Genomic DNA, 18,886 nt, shown 5'->3' on the forward strand with positions numbered 1-18,886 from the left:
ATCTATGTCTTGTCGCAAAAACGATCGGGAGTTGGTATGCAAAGAGGAACAACACGGTTTGTTTATTCGTCTATTATTTTCTTGAATCACGCCTCAGGTCCTCGATGCCCTGATCCTGTGTTGAAGTTGGACACGTTGAGTCTACACTTGGTTTCGCATTAAGTCCGGCCGCAGCTGACTCTACTATCTGGTGGAGCCGATCAAGCCGCCCGCAAAAGTGCCTCCCTACCCCACTCCCCCCCCCCCCCCATTCAAATTTTCTGGGAGAAGTTAAGCACCCCCCCCCCTCCCCATGTCCACGCCGGGCTCCCCCCCCCCCCCCTTCCCCCAACCGGCCAGGGATTGACGACGTCAATGTATTGTAAACTAACATATTAATTAGCAAAAAAAAATAGTTAAACTTCACTTTTTACCTAATGGAAATAGATATATGGTTCCACTTAGAAACTTGCTCAGACTCATCGAAGGCCCTTGACCACTTCATTGTATTCATTGCAGGACTACTTGAAGCACCTGGGAAGCGCGGGAGTGCGCTTAAAGAACAAAACAATTACCTTATTCGAAAGTCACGTAATTTTCCTATACTTCTAATGAGAAAATGGGGCCCTGTGCTGTTAGTTTGCGCCGTTCAGTCCCATCCACACGTGGGCTCCGTCGGCCGCCATTTTACCATAGAAAATTTTCGAAAAGCGCTTATAATATTTTAATCAAATCACGATTTGTCCTCGAACTTTGGCGTGTGGTGCGTATCGCCAGGGGTACATTTCGACGGAAACTAAACGCTCAGCAATCTGGGAATTTAGTTTTGTATAAAATAACATTAATGGTTTCTTTTTTCTCGGGGACATCCTCTAATTTTGTGTGTGCGTGTGTGTGTGGGGGGGAGGGAAATCGTAAACAGGTACGTCGAATTCTAGCCCCCCCATCGCCCCCCCCCCCCCCCCCCTTCGAACGGAAAATTGGAAAATTTCTTCATGCTAGTTCAGCAATGGTAGAACTAAGTAAACTTGACACAGGGCACAAAAAACGAAGACGTAGAAGGGTGTACACAACATAAGAGCTAACCTTGAACTAAAGTTTTACTGGAAAACAAGCACTGAAATAAACAACAGCAACCCCCAACGAACTACGCCATCATGGCCGATCAGCACGTGTCCATATGACTAATCTCCCTGCTATGCAGAAGGACCGAAGGTTTGCTTACGCAATGCTCTGTTCCTTCTACTTGCGTAACTGTGTACGCCTCTAACATTTCTCTGGGCATCTAATTCTCGCCCCTTTTGGCTATCGTGACGTGTGGGAGTCGGGCTGGAATCCAATTGCCCCCCGTCTACCGAAAAGGTAAAGCATGCTCACGGAATCTCTCACTAATACATCTGCCAGTTTGATTTACAAGTTATTGAGAGATGATAGGACAGGCACAGAAACATAACAAACACCATGATGTTGCTCTTGTTTTTTACGCTGTCTAATTGGTTATATAAGCTCGTAGCGTCGGCTGCGTTTGTACTTAAAGTGAAACAAAGTATAGAGGTCTGATGATCTGGTGGATGAGGGACAAGTATATGTTCTCTAGTCGTGGAAAGATTGTTTTCAAGCTGATATCTGGACCTGGAATGTTGGTCTGGATTATTATGCCTGGAACGCGTCTCCAATTGGTGTGTTTACCAGTAATCCCTCGGTTTCCGCCTGATGATGTTATAGTTGTGTCATGTCGCCGGCCGCGATCCTGGCGGTGCCACAGCATCGATGGTGAAAGTGGCAGATGCTCGTTCTGTTGCAGGTCGCTCTCCATCTTGACAGTCCACAGATGTCTTAGCAACAATGGAAGCTAGGACTCCGCGAAGACGGTGACAGTCGTGGTCGCCCGTACTTTTTATTAAAACTTTTAGCAATATACCGACAGGATCACGACATCTGACAGCATAAAACGCAGACTTCTTTTATGTCATTTTTTGTCACATCGGGGTCACTTTTGATGTGTGGGTGTGTGGGACGCTAAATAGACCAGTCGGAGTCGCATCCCAGGCGCCATACCCTAAATAATTTAGACAAAAGTTGTGATGTCCTTCATGGTTTGTGTGGTGTCATAGTGTTTGAGGTTGTTCGTCCCGACGTGTAGGATAAAGTGCGAGATGCTGGTAGGTGGTGCGGTGATTAAAGTAGTGATGTCGTCAGTCTGTACGCCACTATGGAAGTGTGTGGTGCATGTGGCCCGGCAGACAAGCGTCCATGAATATGTCTGAGTTTTTCGCAGCCTTCGAAGGCTTTGTGCCCGAGAGTGCAAGGGAGACTTACGAGAAAGCATCAGCAGCTTGAGAAAAAGTCCAAAGTAAACGCAGAGGTTGTAAAGGCTGGTATGCGATAAATGAAAGAGGAGTTTCTTGTGAGTTTAGGAAAACTCGTACAATTTGCCTAATATATTTTGCACAAAATATCCAAGTATCATCACTATAAAATTTGATTCATGTTTACTTACGGCATACGAATGTACAACTCGGTCCACGAGAACTCAAGAAATATTTCCTATATTTCGGTAATGAGGTTTATTTAGTAGGCATTTTAATATATAGTGCAATGAGACAAAAAAAAAACGTTGTGTTTCTTTCTTTTTTTTTTTTTGTTACATACAGGAAATTCCTAAAACCGATTTCGTAGCTCAAACTTTGGAGGGTTGCAGCAGGGACCGCCCGATAGGTGCCTTAAGGCTACTGTGGGGAAAGAACACAAGCAGCATAGATTCACAGCAAAACTGTGAATCTATGGGAGACATGTTTATTGACTTACTCGCCAAAACGCTCTCGTCGGGTGAAATCTGAAGTATCAGGGACTGCCTCGGCTGTCAGAATCTGAGTTCGGAGTTACGCGCTGCCGCGATGGGCAGGCTCACGGCAAAGGGAATGGTGAGAGAAAGAAAAAGGGTCCCGTGAAGCAAGACGATTTTTTTTGAGTCAAGAGATTCGACGAGTCAAAAGGTTCAATATTATACCTCTCAGATTGTTGGATCTCTAGACTTGTTGCTCCCGTTGACTTACCAAACGACAAGAACCTTAATGTATCGTTTGATAATTCCTTGTGTAGCGTTCAACAAGAATCTTGTCATATTTCTTAGTTTCAACAAGACTCTTCATTATGTGACACGAAGCTGCTTGCCAGTACCATATAAAAAAAAATCTGCTGTTTTATCATTTTTCTCAATGACTAAAACTATTACAAACAATGTTTTTACTTTTTACTAATACAATTTTTATTTAAAATCATTTCGATAAAAAGTAAATCCCCAAGCAGTAGCGGAAGGTCAACTAAGGCGGAAGGTCAAGATGCCTTGGCGAGTGCACCAGTACTCATATCTCTTTATTAAGCTTATGGATGGTGAATTTCCCTCAAAGTTTTCGGCTCTGGCTTCAAACATCAACCCGATAAAATTTGATCTGATTCGGGTACATTTCAAATTAAGAAAGAAAGTTTCAAACCTTTATTTTTCCAGCTTTGAATTGGGGGGGGGGGGGGGGCGGGGAAGGGGGGGGGGGAGGTTGAGGCCAGGACTAGGAAAGAAATATGGCACGAAGTGAGGGACAATGCAAAGGGCCGACTCAGTGTTGGCGAGCTGCCAGTACAAACGTGAACATATCAGGAATCTCAGAATCAACCTGAATGTTTTTAGTTCTGTATAGTCCCATTTGAAAGCCTGCATCTGTCACGGCTCGCTTGATCACATCTTCAGTGACATACGCCTGATTAAAGTCAGCAGTTCCCGCGGGATAGCTTTTCGGACCACCCACGCCCATGAGGACAAACAGACCGCCGGGCTTCGCGAGTGTTCCCACGTTGCAAACCGCGCTTTGGAAACACTCGTGGTCTGTTGTGGCCGATTCCAGGCAATTGCAGGAAAGAACGACGTCGAAGGTTTCTCTATGTTCCTCGGGCAGGACTCCGGGTTCCAGGACGTCACAGGGAATCACCTTGCGGATGGAGGACCTTGTACGCTTCTGTATTTCTAACGCCCCTTGCTTGATGTCGCTGCAAAGCAAATCGAAAAATTGGTGATCAATCTATATAACGGCTTACACTCAGTACAGACACTCGCAGAAAAATCGACAATCTAACAGTTGTGAGGGGGGAGGGGTGTTCTTTTTTTCTTAAGATCTACAGGTTAGCCACATTCATAGTTAAAAACATGTTTTTCTGATAAGACTAGCGAAGATTACTTTCAAATATAAACGTATCCAATTTGTTCGCGCCCATAAAATATAATTATTCATCTTAACGTACTAACCCAGGTGTCCCACAAGGTTCAGTACTAAGTGCACACTTCTTCCTGATTTATCTTAATGAAATTCCTATCCGTGCGCCTTCTTCTATTAGTCTTTTTGCTGGCCACTGTTCAATAAAAAAAATTCACAGTTCAGATATTTATGTGCTTCAGGCGGTAATTAACAATGTTACGCAATAGTACAATTACTGGCATACTGAACTTAATACCTCATAATGTAGATCCCTGAGTGTCTCTCATCAAACTGACGCTTTTCTTCTTCTTCATCAATAATTCTATTACCTTTATTGTGTACCGTCCTATAAATAAATCTGTAATAACATAACTAATTATCTTTCCTGGAAGAGTCATGCAAACTACGTCACCAACCACGCTAATCAACTGTAGGATTGCGTCAAAGCGAACTTTTGTTTTGCCCCCCCCCCCCGCCCCCCATGTATTAAAACATATTCAATATAAAAATTCAATTCGTACTAAACTTGAATATGCAGCTTCAATCTGGGACTTTGGTATTACCCTTCCATCTGCAGTGGAATCCATCCAAAATCACTCCCGCTCGTTTTATACTTTCTAGCAATCACCGCAGAGCTACATCACATATATGAAAGCGCCCTATCCTTGCCTAATCTTTCCCTTCTAATAAAAATATCTCGCCTATATCGTCACGCTGAACATACCATAACATATCACATCGTCACTCACTAATCATCAGATAAATGTATGTATCCCTACAATGCCTCCATACCAAATACATTATTTAATATCGCCTTCTCGCAGTCAAAGTTGCAGTTACTAACACCGCTGATTTTCATAAAACAATTACTAATTTGTTACATGATGTTTCATACTAATTTTGTTTTCTACTCTTAATTTGTTTTATTGTTATGTTTATGTAGCAGTGCTCTCTCCTTTCCGTAATGCCTTTGGCCCTGAAAAAATAGTAATAGAATTAAATTAAATGAAAATTGACATTTGTTTAAGTGAAGTCCTTATAAAGAACTTTTTTTTAATTATCCGCATATTAAAAGGCACGGCGAAAAAGCCCGAGCACGCACCTCATCCGGACACACCGTCATTTCCTTCCGGAACGCCTAATATTTTAATGAACCTTAAAAAGAATAAAGCTTGTGTCATGGCAATCCGACGACCGTTTCTTTAACACGATAGTGTTAAGGACCTCATGTCGCAGAAAAGCCGGCGTCGGCGTCGGTGACGTGGCGGGAAACTCTTGATTGGTCGATAAGGTCATGACATCACAGGAAACTCCTGATTCGTCGATAGGGTCATGACGTCACAGCCACATGACCTCGCACGGGAATTTCAAACAACCCACAACGGTCACGTGAAACATGACGTCACGAGGGGAATGAAAGTGTTTAAAAAAAACATGACATGTAATGCGAATTACGGGTCGTCGCATATCTCAGATGAGTTCACTTTATAAAGTACTTTATTTGCCTTAAATAAAACTTAGAAGTTTACGTGGGATTCGACACTTCCTGCTCACTGGCAGGAAGAGCATTAGAAGCAAATGAGAAGGCGATGTGAACGGGGCCCGAGAATGCCATAGCGTTCCACTCCTAAAGGCGAAGCTTAAGCGTCCTCCAAGTTTTTTTATATGTTCCATTACGGGAAAAGGCGGCGTCGGCGTTGTGCCCGAAAGATGGCCACAAAAATACGTCATCAAGCACGCGCCGCTCATGGCTAAAGCAGACTCGCCTCAAAAATGAAACACAAAGAAAAACACAGCAATGCAGATGCTTCATCACGGAAGCCGTGAAGCCGGCGGGGGCGGCGCGCCTGCGCAGTGGAAGAGCGTGATGTCACCGCCGGAGCAAAACATTTCACCCGCGGGACTATAATGCTTTCGCATTCCTACACGTAAGCAGTCTTAAACGGATACTTCAACAAAACTTGAAATATAACCGTCGTGTTCACAAACAGGCTGAATATGATCCACAATATCCGTAAATGTCAATCGCACGTTTGTCCTATGAGCCTGACAACTGCATGTTTCGTTATAAACGGCCCACTCTGGCAAACGCTCGGAAAGTGGCCAGCGGAGAGTAAGTCACATCCGCCGCAATTCTGACGCAGTTTGTCTCGGGACCTTAGGTCCGGACGCAGCGGGCGCTGCGAACTATTCAGCCGATCCCGCTCTGTGGACGTAGCCCGTAATACGCTTTCCGCGCTTCGCTGTGCCCCTCTCCAAGGTCACGTTACATTCACACGGCCTTGGGTAGGCCCCGATGGCTCGTAGCATGCGCTGAAAGCAGCCGAAGCACGCCAGCGATCGGGCCACCACAAGTAACTCCAAAGCTGTGCTTGTACGAATGTGGAGTGACGGGTTAATCTTCTATAATCTTGTGGAAAGACAATAGCGACTTCTGGAGCACACAAAAGAAAGTTTCGTGGCGAGGGGAGTTCCTTTTTCAGCTCTTCTCTCGTCGTGGCCGGAGGCGAGACAGTTACCGTCACTTCCTATCCATTGTATTACAAACGAGGCGTTAGCGACATTCACCAGCTGCTCTTTGCTAATCGTTTAATTCGTCTCAAAATTCCTTTTCATGTCTTTCTCAGCAAAAGATTAGCGTGTCTGATGTGATAATGCTCCACCGAACACGAATGGACCAAGAAATAAGTGCCGAAATTTTGTTGTAGCATCTTAGACGGGCATTACAAACGAGGCGTTAGTGACATCCACCAGCTGCTCTTTGCTAATCGTTTAATTCGTTTCAAAATTCCTTTTCGTGTCTTTTTCAACAAGAGATTGGTGTGTCTGGTGTGATAATGCTCCACTGAACACGAATAGACCAAGAAATAAGCGCCGAAATTTTTTGTAACATCCCTTTAAAGGGGTACGGAAACGAAATTTCAGCGCTCATTTTCTAACTAAAATAGGTTGCATGTTGCAGCATAACCTCAAAAACACCAACCTTTCGTTGAAAGGCACAGAAAACTAAATTTAAAGCTAATTAAATGATATTTCAATGTGCCCCTCGTGGATGCCTGTGATGCTTAGTTGGGAGGTAATCTAGCAACGTTAGGGATCTTGCTACGTAGGTCCATCACGAAGCAAGTTCCGCACTAAACATCAGAGCAGTGCCGCTCTTTGGAAGTACGCTCAACTCATTAAAGCGGTCATGAAACGATCTTTTTTTCTCAGCTTTCTTTCTCAAGTCACAAATTGCACATTGTACTAAACAGTTCAAGAGTCGAAAAGGAGGGACTTTCCTTTTGCTCGGACCCCCGTTTGTGTACCCGGGGATACCGCCATTCTCCTCCTAGAAGATTAGCCCGTCGCTCAAAACTCGGACAAAAGTTTATTTTTCCATCCCGTTCACGCCTAAGCTGACAGTGCTGTGGAAGCTACGTGCTCCTTAGGCCAGCCACACGCTCGTCATCCCACGGGTACATCTGACGTATCGGTTGTAACGCGCTGACGCTATTGACACCACCACGACGCTGACACCATCACCAACGGCAAAGGTCATAACCGCGCCAGCCTTGCTACGCCACAAATGCAAGGAATCTTTTTTTTTTTTTTTTTGCTCCAGATATTTTATGACGCATCGCGCTCTCCGTTCGCTTTTCTTCGAGTGCTTGCTCGAGTGCACCGTTTGGAACAAAACATATAGCCAGTCGTTCAATATACAAACGTGCGATTATCATGTACGGTTATTATCCGTCATGCTTTTTTTACTCTGTTCCAACTGATTTTTGTGAGAGATAATCCCATGATTGCACGAGTGCCTGGCTTTAAATGTGCATCCTCGCAGCACAAGGGCTCGTCCCTTTAAACCGCCTGTCAAAGCCGCGATGTCATGCCTATAGTCTTCACTGCCCTGCTGGGCCTAAGATTTTCCTCTTGCCTTCTAAACTTGCTCTCTAGGAAATTGTGAGGACTACCATATACAAGCAATAACCAGATATAGTCATTTTAGATGCGATGGCATGTCGTTATGCGGTAACGCCCTTTCTGGGAAAATATGGCTCTGTAACACAAAGAGAATCCATATGCGCGGGAAAGTGACTTTGCCTTTAAATTACCGCGTTACTGTACCTATATCCCTCCAAGGCAGCAACTTGCTCTGCACGGAAGGTCCAGTCTACGGCATCTTTATCCTTGTCGAGCCATTTTTCGATTTGGAGCCTATTTCCTTCGACTAAGTCGCTCAGCACGATGTGCTTGAATCGACTGGAGGCCAAGAGTGAGCACCAGACCAAAGGACCGCTGCCCACTTCCAAAAGAGTCCCCCCGTGAGCTAGACCTGTGGAAATCAGAACAGAGTTTCCTGTCGGCCCAGCTTCATGGCGATCAACTGCACACTTGACGTTTTTCTAATATTGAATAAAACATCATTCCGGTTTACTAAAAGCCGGTTCACACACTTCCCTTCGCTTGTAAGAGGCCGCGTTGTGCAGCTTGTCAGTTTTATCAACCCCCGGTCACAGTCCCAGTTTCGCGGCGCTGACATTAGCGTCGCCACCATCAGCGGCGCTGTGTATAGCGTCGCCACCGGCAGCAGCGCTTGGGTGGTGGGGGGCTCTCATTAATACAAAAATACAAATATGGAACTTTGTTCGCTAACAGTAATTTCAACGAAACGTCTTCACTGCACCATGAAAATAAAATGCAATTTATTTTATATATTTCTTTCTGCTCGTTCTGTTTTCGGTCTAAAAACAAAACCGACCCGCTGGCCTCGCCGGTGCCCTGGAAGGCGCCGCTGCCTCCTCCCCCGCCCTCGCTCTACCCTCGCCCAAATTTGAAACTTCGTAACGGCGGACGGCGGCGTCGCGTGGTTTTGTTTACCCAGGGGTCGTGCGAGCGTGGTTTCGCGCTCCGGCGTTCCGCGCGCCTGTCGAACTCGATGGATATTTTGGTGCGAACTTTCAGACTGTTGAGAGGTGCATTTTACGTGGCCATATCCCGATGGTGCACGAACAGCGCACATGCCAAGACCAGAAGTTTTTGTTCGTTCATTTTTTTTTTTCAAGAAAAGGCCGGTGAGTATCTATCTCCCGTACTCCGTTTTATTTGCTCAGCGAACTTACCATTAAACTTTTGCTGCCCATAGCTGTTAGTTTGCAGGCTCGTTCTCGCAGTAAAAACATATGCTTTCCCCCGAACAAGTACGGTTTTAATGAAGTTAATGGTATACACTTAGCCCCACTTCGATTTGTGCACAACTGCTTATTTAAAGTGTAACAATTGAGTTTAATCTTGAAAATGGTCTTCGGCGGTCCTCGAACAGACGGAGGATAATAAAAAGAATGAGGTTTCCTATATATTAATTTGAAGTTTCATTTATTTCTGCATGGTTCTGGGTGCAACAACGGCATTATGTCATTAGTTTGTTCTCTGTAGATATACATTTGTTTTGTTTTAAATCAGTTTAAAATTTTAAACATCATGACCACATTGTCATTACAGATGCTGGGACATATGGAACGAGCATTTGAACGTTGTCTCAAGGAGGAAGAAAGCTTCGGACACTTCGTGGTTCCCAACCAGTTATACAGCCTGTTGAGTGCCAACATTTTTCGAAGCTTTATTTCACATTTTCATCTTGCTTGCGTGAGAAGCTTTGAATATGTAAAAATGAAGCTAATGATTGCTGGGGGCCACCCAAGTGGCTTATATTTCTTAAATCAGTGAACAACTTTACTTTCAGTGAACAGCTGATCCAACTTGGCATGTTGAATGCGTAATTATGTGGGTCAATGTGTACACTTGTAAAGATATATGTTAGTGACCATTCCCAAGAAGTGATCGTGATAAAATTAGTGATAAAGCCCATTCCCAAGAAGATGTGCGGCGCCACATGTAATAATGAAGTGATGAGATCGCGCACAGATGACAGAGGTGCTGGCGATGTGAAACTGGAGCTTGTGGGCGAGGTTGATGAAATGATTTTGTCAATGTTTTATTTTCGCGCGTATGCAGGTGCAGTGCTGTACTTAATTCCGTTTTAGCATCTGTGCAATAAATGTGCCTCCAAATATTTCGGTCGCAGCTCTGGATTCCTTACTGGAGGCCAAGACGCCTCGAAACAGAGGAACAACAAAAACACATGACTACGCACCTTATACAGCTGAAAGCGAAATCGCACATCGTATATTACGTTAGGGACTTTTAGCGAACTGTTACCGTGTTCCGCGTACTGCACTATCGGAGCCTTTGAAACATGCTTTATAGGCGCGCACCCGGTGTGATACCGTGACAGCGGGGCGCGCACTTAAAAGCATGCTTCAAAGGCTCCGATAGTGCGGTACGCGGAACACGGTTTGCTAAAAGTCCCTATTATTACACTACCGGGACCGGGCGTGATGCTCAGGAGCCTGGATCCAGGCTCCAGCACGACCCCGAAGCGATCCATACGAGAACCACCCTACAAAAATAAAAAGGCGCCATGTTGGATTCTTTACGGCTTGGCTTAGAAACGGCTTCAAAGTAGGCTACTACGTCCCAAACGTGTATATAGAAGTCGTTTTGAATAGTAAGCCAGATATTTTATTAATAGCATGGTTAGCTCTTAATATAATTTTACAATTTACAGAATATAAAATAATAAGTTAACTCGTTCAAGTAATGAGAGCCCCCCACCACGGACGAGGAATTCGGCGCTACTGTACAAAACTCGACTCCATTGGCCCTATGGAAGATGTCCGGGGGTTGACTTGGCCTCGTTGACAGCTCGTTAACTACGTCACTGACACGCCACGCGGATGCCGTGGCCACGTTCATTTCGCCATCTTCGAGCCTAACCAACGCCGGAGACCTAACGCTCGTGTGCTTGGTTCTTGGCTTCCTCCAACGCATGACCGTCTTATTGAGTTTGAAGTCATCCGCTAGGCAGTATTTCGGACTGTGTCCTGTTTATTGAGGAATCATGTTAAGTTAGTTCCCGATTACCTTGACCATTCTCCCTCCGTATACTTGCCGCGTCACCAGCCCGTTCATTCGCTTCGCGGGTGTTCAGTGCGCTGCGCAAGTTACGCTAGCGTAAATTCAGCAATTTTCAAATCTATTTGAAGCTTCTTGTTATTTTAGCAGTGCGCAACTATAGCCACTTCTAATTCGCAACTGAGGCGTTTTTCGTGTAGCGTTCTGATAAGCGAGCGTATACGAGAATGCCATCGTTACCCGTGTTTTTGAAGAAATTTATTTGTTAGATTGGAAACTGAGCTAAAGCCCTTCGTCCGAGAGTTTTTTCAGAGTTTCGTTTCTTCCTATTTGCGTTTGCTCTTGACTATGCGTCAGTGTGTCAAACGAGATGGCTTGATCGAAACGATCGCTACTCATGATATGGGATGTCCGCGCCGTGCATGCTTTCCATGTGCCTCCTGCGAACTCTCTCTGCAATAAAACAGCGATCTTGTTCTGCGAACATCTAAGAAGCCGGAAGGTTACAAATAAATAAATAAAATAAATGAAGGTTGTGCGAGTTTTCTGGTATTCGAAATGGCGCCCGCACTAACGTTTGTCGTAACGTTAGAGTTACGAAATAACCTTCCGTTTTCATTTCTCGTACGTTATTTCATTACGTGCGAGCAGACTGATCGCGGCTTTACAAAATCGACGAATCACTTGTTCGAAGACAGTTCTCCGACTTCTCAAGTAATACATCGCAGTCGATAAAGACTCCGGCGTCGCCAGAATTATAGTGTCGCTAAGTCGTAAATACAACGCGCTCGTACGTTTAACGCACAAGAATAGCTAGCGAATCTACGGGTTCTTCCATCGGTAATCTCGGGAGGTATATCTGTACGACTCTGGAACATGAATATATTTATCATTGCGAACGCTGAACACAATGTACCTGATATAAAAATGCTGTGAAGTTCTTCTAGTTGGAATGTAGTCACCTCCCCTGCGAGACGACCGTACGTCTCCGCATACGTCCGCGCCAAAAAGTTTTTTTTGTAAATATCCCTCAGGGTTCGAGATTCTATGCATCCCAACGTGCTGGAACTGGAACTCCTGAAAGCGAACAAATACGGGGTTAAAATATACTTTCTGGGCTTCCTAGAGACATTGAAAACATCAAATATTGTAAAAAAAATGCTTTTATGTATGTAATTGACGCTCAGTGGCACACCTACATTTCCGGCAAAGCCAATCTAGCTTTCCTGTGTATAGACTTTTTTCAGGCGAAAATATTACGAAAGCCGGGGGAGGTCATTAAAAAAAATCTACTCCAGAGTAAAACCCCAAGAATAGCCAAAAAGCACACATGTCTATAAAGATGCCACCCCTCTATCTGGTCAAACGTTCGTATTTTATTTGTCATTTCTTATAAATTAACTCGGAGTCTCCTTCTTGTAATCTTTTTAAGAAAACAATCAGAACTGGCCTACGGTCTTTTTTTTTTTTTTTTTACTTTTTTCTGTACCAGTTACCGTCCTTCATTACTCTGTAGAGGGACTCCGTGCGCGTGTACTATATTTATAGCGTCTGCTGCATTTCGTAAAGGGAGCGGGGGAAAACCCTCCGCCTTTGCGAGACCACTAGTGTCAGTACTTCCATAGCCTCCCAAATACTCACAAAGCCTCGCAGTTCGACGACGAAGCCATAGAGTGACCGGCCGCTGATTTTGGGTGCATCATAAAGGGCCATTTCTCGGCGAAGCTGGGCGTGCGCGCACGGCTTTTGCAGCGGCGAGGACCCGAAACATACTTCTTCGCTCGGTAGAAGTGTGCTTCGGCGTCTCGCCGCAGCGGGGCGCCAGTCACGTGGCTCTCCTCTGATCCGTTGTCTGGCGCTCCACCTTTTCCATTTCGGCGGCCGCTTCTCGTGGCGATCTGCCAGGCGTTGTCAGCATATAGGTGGCGATGGTACTTCTTGCGCGTCGCTTGTTCACGAGGTTTTCCCGCTCGAGAACGTCGCTTGAAGAAGAAGAATCCCCCCATCCGCTTTTCTCCATGAGTGGGCAAGCACGTGCGATTGCAGGGTTACCAAAGGTGTCTTCGCGTGCACGCGACACGTGAATCGCAGTCTACGGCCACCTGCAGACATGATGTCATGCTTATATAAGGTCTTTCCTAAAAGAGCGTGTGGCCGGTGCCATTTTGAGTGTTCGCGCGTATAGCGCGCGCTTTGCTCGCTTTCCGAAGCGACGAAGACGCACGTGCTGGGCTGGGAAGATCGCACGCTGAACTGTGATTTTGTAAACATTGGAAAGGTCTATACTTTCCACAATAAATAAAGGCTCCGGGACGGTTTCATTTTCAGTGTTCATGGGTGCGGCACGTGATTTGCTCGCTTTCCGAAGCGACGGGCATGCGCGTGCTGGACTGAGGAGATCGTACGCCGGGCTGAGGACTCGTAAAAACTCGAATGCTGCATAATGGTTGAGTCTGGCGCGTTTTTTAGCCCAGTTTCACCGGTAGCAGTACCACCTATAGAGGGTATTCGCCTGACGTCATATTCAAAGGCGATGTTCAGTGCACATGCTCAGAACGAGCTGACATTAGTAGGCTGTCTAAGACCGGCAATCTTGATGGTGCGGAATGAACGTTGCAAAAGACCTGCCTCGCGTGCACACAACTATGGCCACCAGTGAATACTCCCTATATAAAACAACTTGCGCCCTTCTCACATACACGTACGTCATCACTGTAGTCACTGGCAAGGTGAGAACGGCAGGGAGGAGCTTCAGTATGTCCTGCCTCCAGCGCAAGCTTCCAACGTTCGGCAATGCTTCATCGTCTCGTGCGCCTCGAGTGAGCGCGTGTGGGCGCGTGTGGGCGCGCACCCAAAGCATGGCGAAAGCATGGAGCGTGTGCTGGAAGCGGGGCGCTCGAAAAAAGCATGTTCTGCCGTTTCCATTCTGTCGGTGAGTATTTTGGATCCACGTCGCGCCGCCTATAGCTCCTGTCAGCTTCGCCGTCGTGGCGGATTTACAAACAGTGACGTGTCCATGCGCATGTTTTCATTCACAAGCAGTTGTTTTCCGGTTTTCAGGTATGTGTCGTGCTCCCTCGCAACGCTATAGGAGTTCCTGTCTTCTCACCTTGTCGTACGGAAAAACTCTCTCGGACGGCGACTTCCAAATCTCGTGGCGGCCGCGGTAGCTTTTAGCACGTCTCTCAAGGCGATCGTATTCGTAACCATATTCGACGTTGTTGTTTCTAAAACAAAAAGAAACACACGGTATGCATCGCGTATATACGCATCTTTGTTGTATAATTTTTTTTACCGATCCACCATATCCCCTATCATACATCTGCTAGCATTCCGACACCAAGCGCCAAAGCTTGCATAAAGCACGGTTATAGGTTTGTTAGTTTTCTCGTTTAATTCAACGGAGGAATTAATATTGTTTGTTGGTTTTTGTTACAATAAGAAAGATAGCAGGGTTTCGCTTTTTGACGCCGCTAAACGCGAGATCTGATGGATGCCTCTAATGGAGCGAGCCAAATTATCTCTTTCGCAGGTGGTTTGTCTTCTTTTGACACCGACAGCTTAAGAAACGTGGGGCAGGGCTTATCATCTCGCTTCGTGAAAATCCAAATAATTAATAAATGAGTAAAACACGAGACTCTTTAGATAAACACTCTCGAGATAGGTCGAAAAGTTGTAAGCGTGTAAAGAAAACAATCGGAATGGTGCAACCCTTCGCGAATAGGCGTGGCCCAGCAACCCCCCGCCCCCTTTTCTCTCTCTCTCTCTCTCTCTCTAGCGAGACGACGTCATCGCTGATGTCGTCCGTGAGCCTAAAAACTGAAAACCATGGCCTCAAAAAGAGCTCCGAGTGAAGACTAAGGTAAAAATGGCCGACCGTGGCAGCCTCCTGGCCGTTCCGCAAGAATCCAGAAGTCGTCGTAGCATGGCCGGCGGCGGGCGCGCGGCAGGATGAAAGCATAGAGTTATTATAATGTACCCTAGAAGTTCAGCTGGCCCTAGTGTGATGCTGCAAATCGAAATACACAGCAACCAGTCAAACATTCACTTCCGGTAACGCGATTCTACGGGGAAAAAGCGTGTGCGTTGTTTCTATGTGCTTGATTATAAGAGCAAATATTACGAATAATTATAACGTAGTTCGGACCATTTCTCATCAGGTAAATGAGAATATTGGTCAGTTACAGGGTGTTTTTGTTATTTATTTTATTAAACACATCGCTAGGACAGCTTCATAGATGCATTTATATGCAATGTCGGGCACTATTAGCGCGAACACGGCGTCGGCGCTTTTCTGCTGGTGGGATTGAAGTACCAAGCGAACGAAAGACATGTAGCAAACAAACAGAGACGGCAAGAACGACGTACTAACACTGGTTCAGTAACTCCTTGTGCGTGTAGACGATCGAAATAAAGCGAAGGCCAAGGTAATATTGCACAGTTTACAATAAGTAAGTATTGGTTTATTCTCTCTGCAATCGGTAGAGAAACTTAAGCCTGCTAACGTGTAGGAATGTAAAAACATTCCTACACGCAGCGCATTCTTACAAGCAGGGCGCCACGTCTTCCTATCGCACACGGCACTGCGGCGGTGACATCACTGTCCCCCACTGCGAGGACGCGGCGAACCTTGACGGCTTCACGACGGCTTTCGTGACAAAGCAATGCGTTGCTGTGCTTTTCTTTGTGCTTTGTTTCCGAGCGCGTCCGCTTTGACCTTGAGCGCCCCGCCGGCTTCCGTGACGAGGCATCTGCGTTGATGTGCTTTTCTTTGTGTTTTCTTTTTTTATTTCCGAGGCGCGTCCACTTTCACCTCGAGCAGCCGCGCCGGCTTCCGTGCCGAAGCATCTGATTAAACGCGTCGCAGTCAATTTAAGTGCCGTTTTTCGCGGTTACAGACGCAGCCGGCTCCGCTCCATAGGACAGTTAATGCTTTTGCATTAAACGTTGCCCGGCATAGGAAATAATAAAAAGAGCCACCTTTCAGAGACTACGTACTTCATTATTAACGCTTTGAATGTTTTGAACCGCTCGTAAAAATGCACGACAGGGACATTTTCATATATGTGAAAGGACTAATATATTAGCAATATACAAGCGTCACCGGAATGCTGGCGAACCTTGAACACATTCTACGTTATAAAATAGTAAGGGTGCAGGCGAGCTGGTGGATGTTAACCATGTTGAATATACCTGAGACTGGGGAAGAAAAAAGTCGAAGAAACAGAAAGGGACAGGACGACGTCTGTCCCTTTCTGTTTCTTCGACTTTTATGTTCTTTTCTACCCCAGTCTCAGGTATATTCAACATGGTTAACATTCTACGTCCCTTTCGATTGTTATTTCGCTTAGATTGGTCGCTCGTGTTTGCAGACCTTCTGCGGAACAAGGGTTTGGGCCTGAAATAAAGCGAAGTTTAACATCGTTCACCGATGAAGAAAAACGCTGTACCGAAAACAATTACGCTTTTGCGATGTTAATAAAGGTACATACTTTTCGGTACGACCCAAATAGCAAAGGTTATTTATGCTATTGTCCGGCGAAGAGACGAAATGCATGCCCGTTTATCCCATAGGAATGCGGTGGAGCACTGCGAAGGTGGACTATTTGCTGCCGGCTTCAATTTGAAACCGGAAGTCCCATAGACACCGCCGCCTGTTGAACCTCTAGTGTACATTTTAATAACTCTATGGATTAGAGGATGCTCTCCCCGTATATATAGCTCTGGTGCAACCTATGCAAGCGCAAGCTCGTCTGCTTCTTCCACAGATGTTGCGATGATGTAAGAACGCTAAGCTCTTATTGGCTGATTGAGAAAACAATATAGTGGGTAGAATTTAATTCATCCAACACTGAGGTTTACCCACAATCCTTTCAATCAGAGCCAATCAGAGCGTGGCGTCGTTCTGACGTCACCGCAGCTCCTATACAAGAGGCAGACGAGCTTGCGTTCCGCACAGTCCCGGACAGCTTAAGAAACGCAGGGCGTGGCAAAGCCGGGGCATCTCATTATTTCTCTGCAACCAATCAGATTGCAGCATCAGTTGATGAGAACGCCCAAGAGCCAGTCCCGAAACAAGGGGCGTGAACACGATAAGCCATGCCCTTCGTTTCTTAAACTGTCTTTTTTGACTATGTAATGTGATATAAGGACCGAAATGATCTCACCTAGAATCAAATAAGATCGTAGAGGCACCGATATATATCTTTGTGGAATTCGTTCCGCTGTGTGTTCGCCAGTCGAGTTGTTTTCAGGAGTGCAGACAAGCTGCTGTACCCGTTCGTTCGCATCTCCGATCGTAAGCCCCAGCTGCGACGATACACGAGGCGCATGCCTCCTGCGCGCCCTTGGAAATGTTATTGTGGCGCAGCAGTTTTGCACAAAGTCATCAAAGGGTGCTGTTATGTTTTTTTTTTTTTGTTTTTTTTTTTGGAAGTGGCGCGCATTTGTTTTGCGTTTTACACAAAATGATTTGCAGCTGTGTCCTGAATCGCGTTCGAAAGAGAGGGAATGTGAATGTTTTTTTTCTTGTGTAAGAAAATTGGCTTAAAAGGGCAGGAGGAATCATGTTTTTTTTTTTTTTTTTTAGACTTAGGTTGGGTGGCGCAAGCTACCGCCCGTTGCAAAGGGTATAGACCGTTTTATCGTGGGTAGCGCCATTTTGAGAGCGAGAGAGAAAAGGGGAAAGGGCTACCGGCGCTTTCCTCCTTTCTGATTGTGTAGAAAGAGTGAAAGTCCCGGATGAGAGGCTTGGCCGGTGTTGGGCTTCTGCAGTGCCCCAACTTCGTTCCCGCTTTTTCCTACGTTTCAAACTCCCAAACTTAATTAGAGTCATGGTCTTCGATGGTGACAGTCCCCCGGTCATCGGGACACCATTGCTGGGCGATAGGGTGCACGAATAACGACAGAAAGCGTCGAATACTGTCCGAGGACCTATGTAGCTTGCATGGAAACCGGCAAGGCGAGTGCGGCTGTAATGTTTTTTAAGCTGCATCGCATTCCGCATGACTGGAAATGGTGAACCATTTATCAATTTTTCCTTGCAATCAGCCTATTTCAACGTAGCCATTTTTAGTAATCAACAAGCGATACACGAAACGGGAACCTCAATTAACTTTTGTAGACACCCGGAGCTGCTACTGATCGTTTTGCTGCGCTGCTTTTATCTTCGTGTCCGTGTTCTTATATTTCCTTGTGGATGAACGACGAGGACGTTCTAGATGCACTTTTATGAAACCGCAGTAAGTCTCAAAGCAGCCACGAATAATTTTACTATTTGATGCAATAGTTTGAATACTCACCTCCAATTTCTATCGCTGGCACGTTCGCTGCCGCTGTTCCCCCCGTCGCCTAACTGACGGATGCCATGACTCGAACAAAGAAACTTGCACACTGGGCTTGAAAACGCAGATCGCAACACACGAGACGTACCCTGCAGCGACTGTCCGGCGTTTCAGATCGCCCAATCAAAGGAAACAACATACCAGCGCCATGGCTCCAAGGAGCTCTTTTGCCGGCTCTCTGGTATCACGCAGGAGATCGCGACTGAGGAAAACCGATAGAACTACCATTTCAAAAATTTCCAGCCTCACCCGGCGGCGGAAACGAGCTTTCAACTAAGTGTTGTAGATGATAAAATCGAGTCAGTCACCACTGAAAATGATCAATATTAAGATATATTCAGTTACAAAATTTCACAAGCT

General features: G+C 45.7%; 1 protein-coding gene across 1 annotated transcript; it reads right to left on the reverse strand.

The window, feature by feature from the left end:
* Window positions 1-3,593: 3,593 nt before the first annotated feature.
* On the reverse strand, window positions 3,594-14,393 carry LOC115324017 (indolethylamine N-methyltransferase). The gene is made up of 4 exons (XM_040221018.3): window positions 14,293-14,393; window positions 12,100-12,260; window positions 8,337-8,544; window positions 3,594-4,020 (listed from the first exon to the last, which is right to left on the reverse strand). Exons 1-4 carry the CDS (start codon window positions 14,391-14,393, stop codon window positions 3,594-3,596), a joined length of 897 nt encoding a protein of 298 aa, XP_040076952.1.
* Window positions 14,394-18,886: the final 4,493 nt, after the last annotated feature.

Source organism: Ixodes scapularis, unplaced genomic scaffold, assembly GCF_016920785.2.
Source record: "Ixodes scapularis isolate PalLabHiFi unplaced genomic scaffold, ASM1692078v2 PGA_scaffold3__209_contigs__length_174095766, whole genome shotgun sequence".
Classification (NCBI taxonomy): Eukaryota; Metazoa; Arthropoda; class Arachnida; order Ixodida; family Ixodidae; genus Ixodes; species Ixodes scapularis.

Excerpts from the sequence above, each read along its gene's own strand:
- LOC115324017 (XM_040221018.3), bottom strand. The coding sequence starts at position 14,393 with ATGGTTACGAATACGATCGCCTTGAGAGACGTGCTAAAAGCTACCGCG. Across the intron at positions 8,545-12,099 it reads TCACAGCATTTTTATATCAG|GTCTAGCTCACGGGGGGACT; the intron begins GTACATTGTGTT and ends TGATTTCCACAG. Across the intron at positions 4,021-8,336 it reads GCTGCCTTGGAGGGATATAG|CGACATCAAGCAAGGGGCGT; the intron begins GTACAGTAACGC and ends TTTGCTTTGCAG.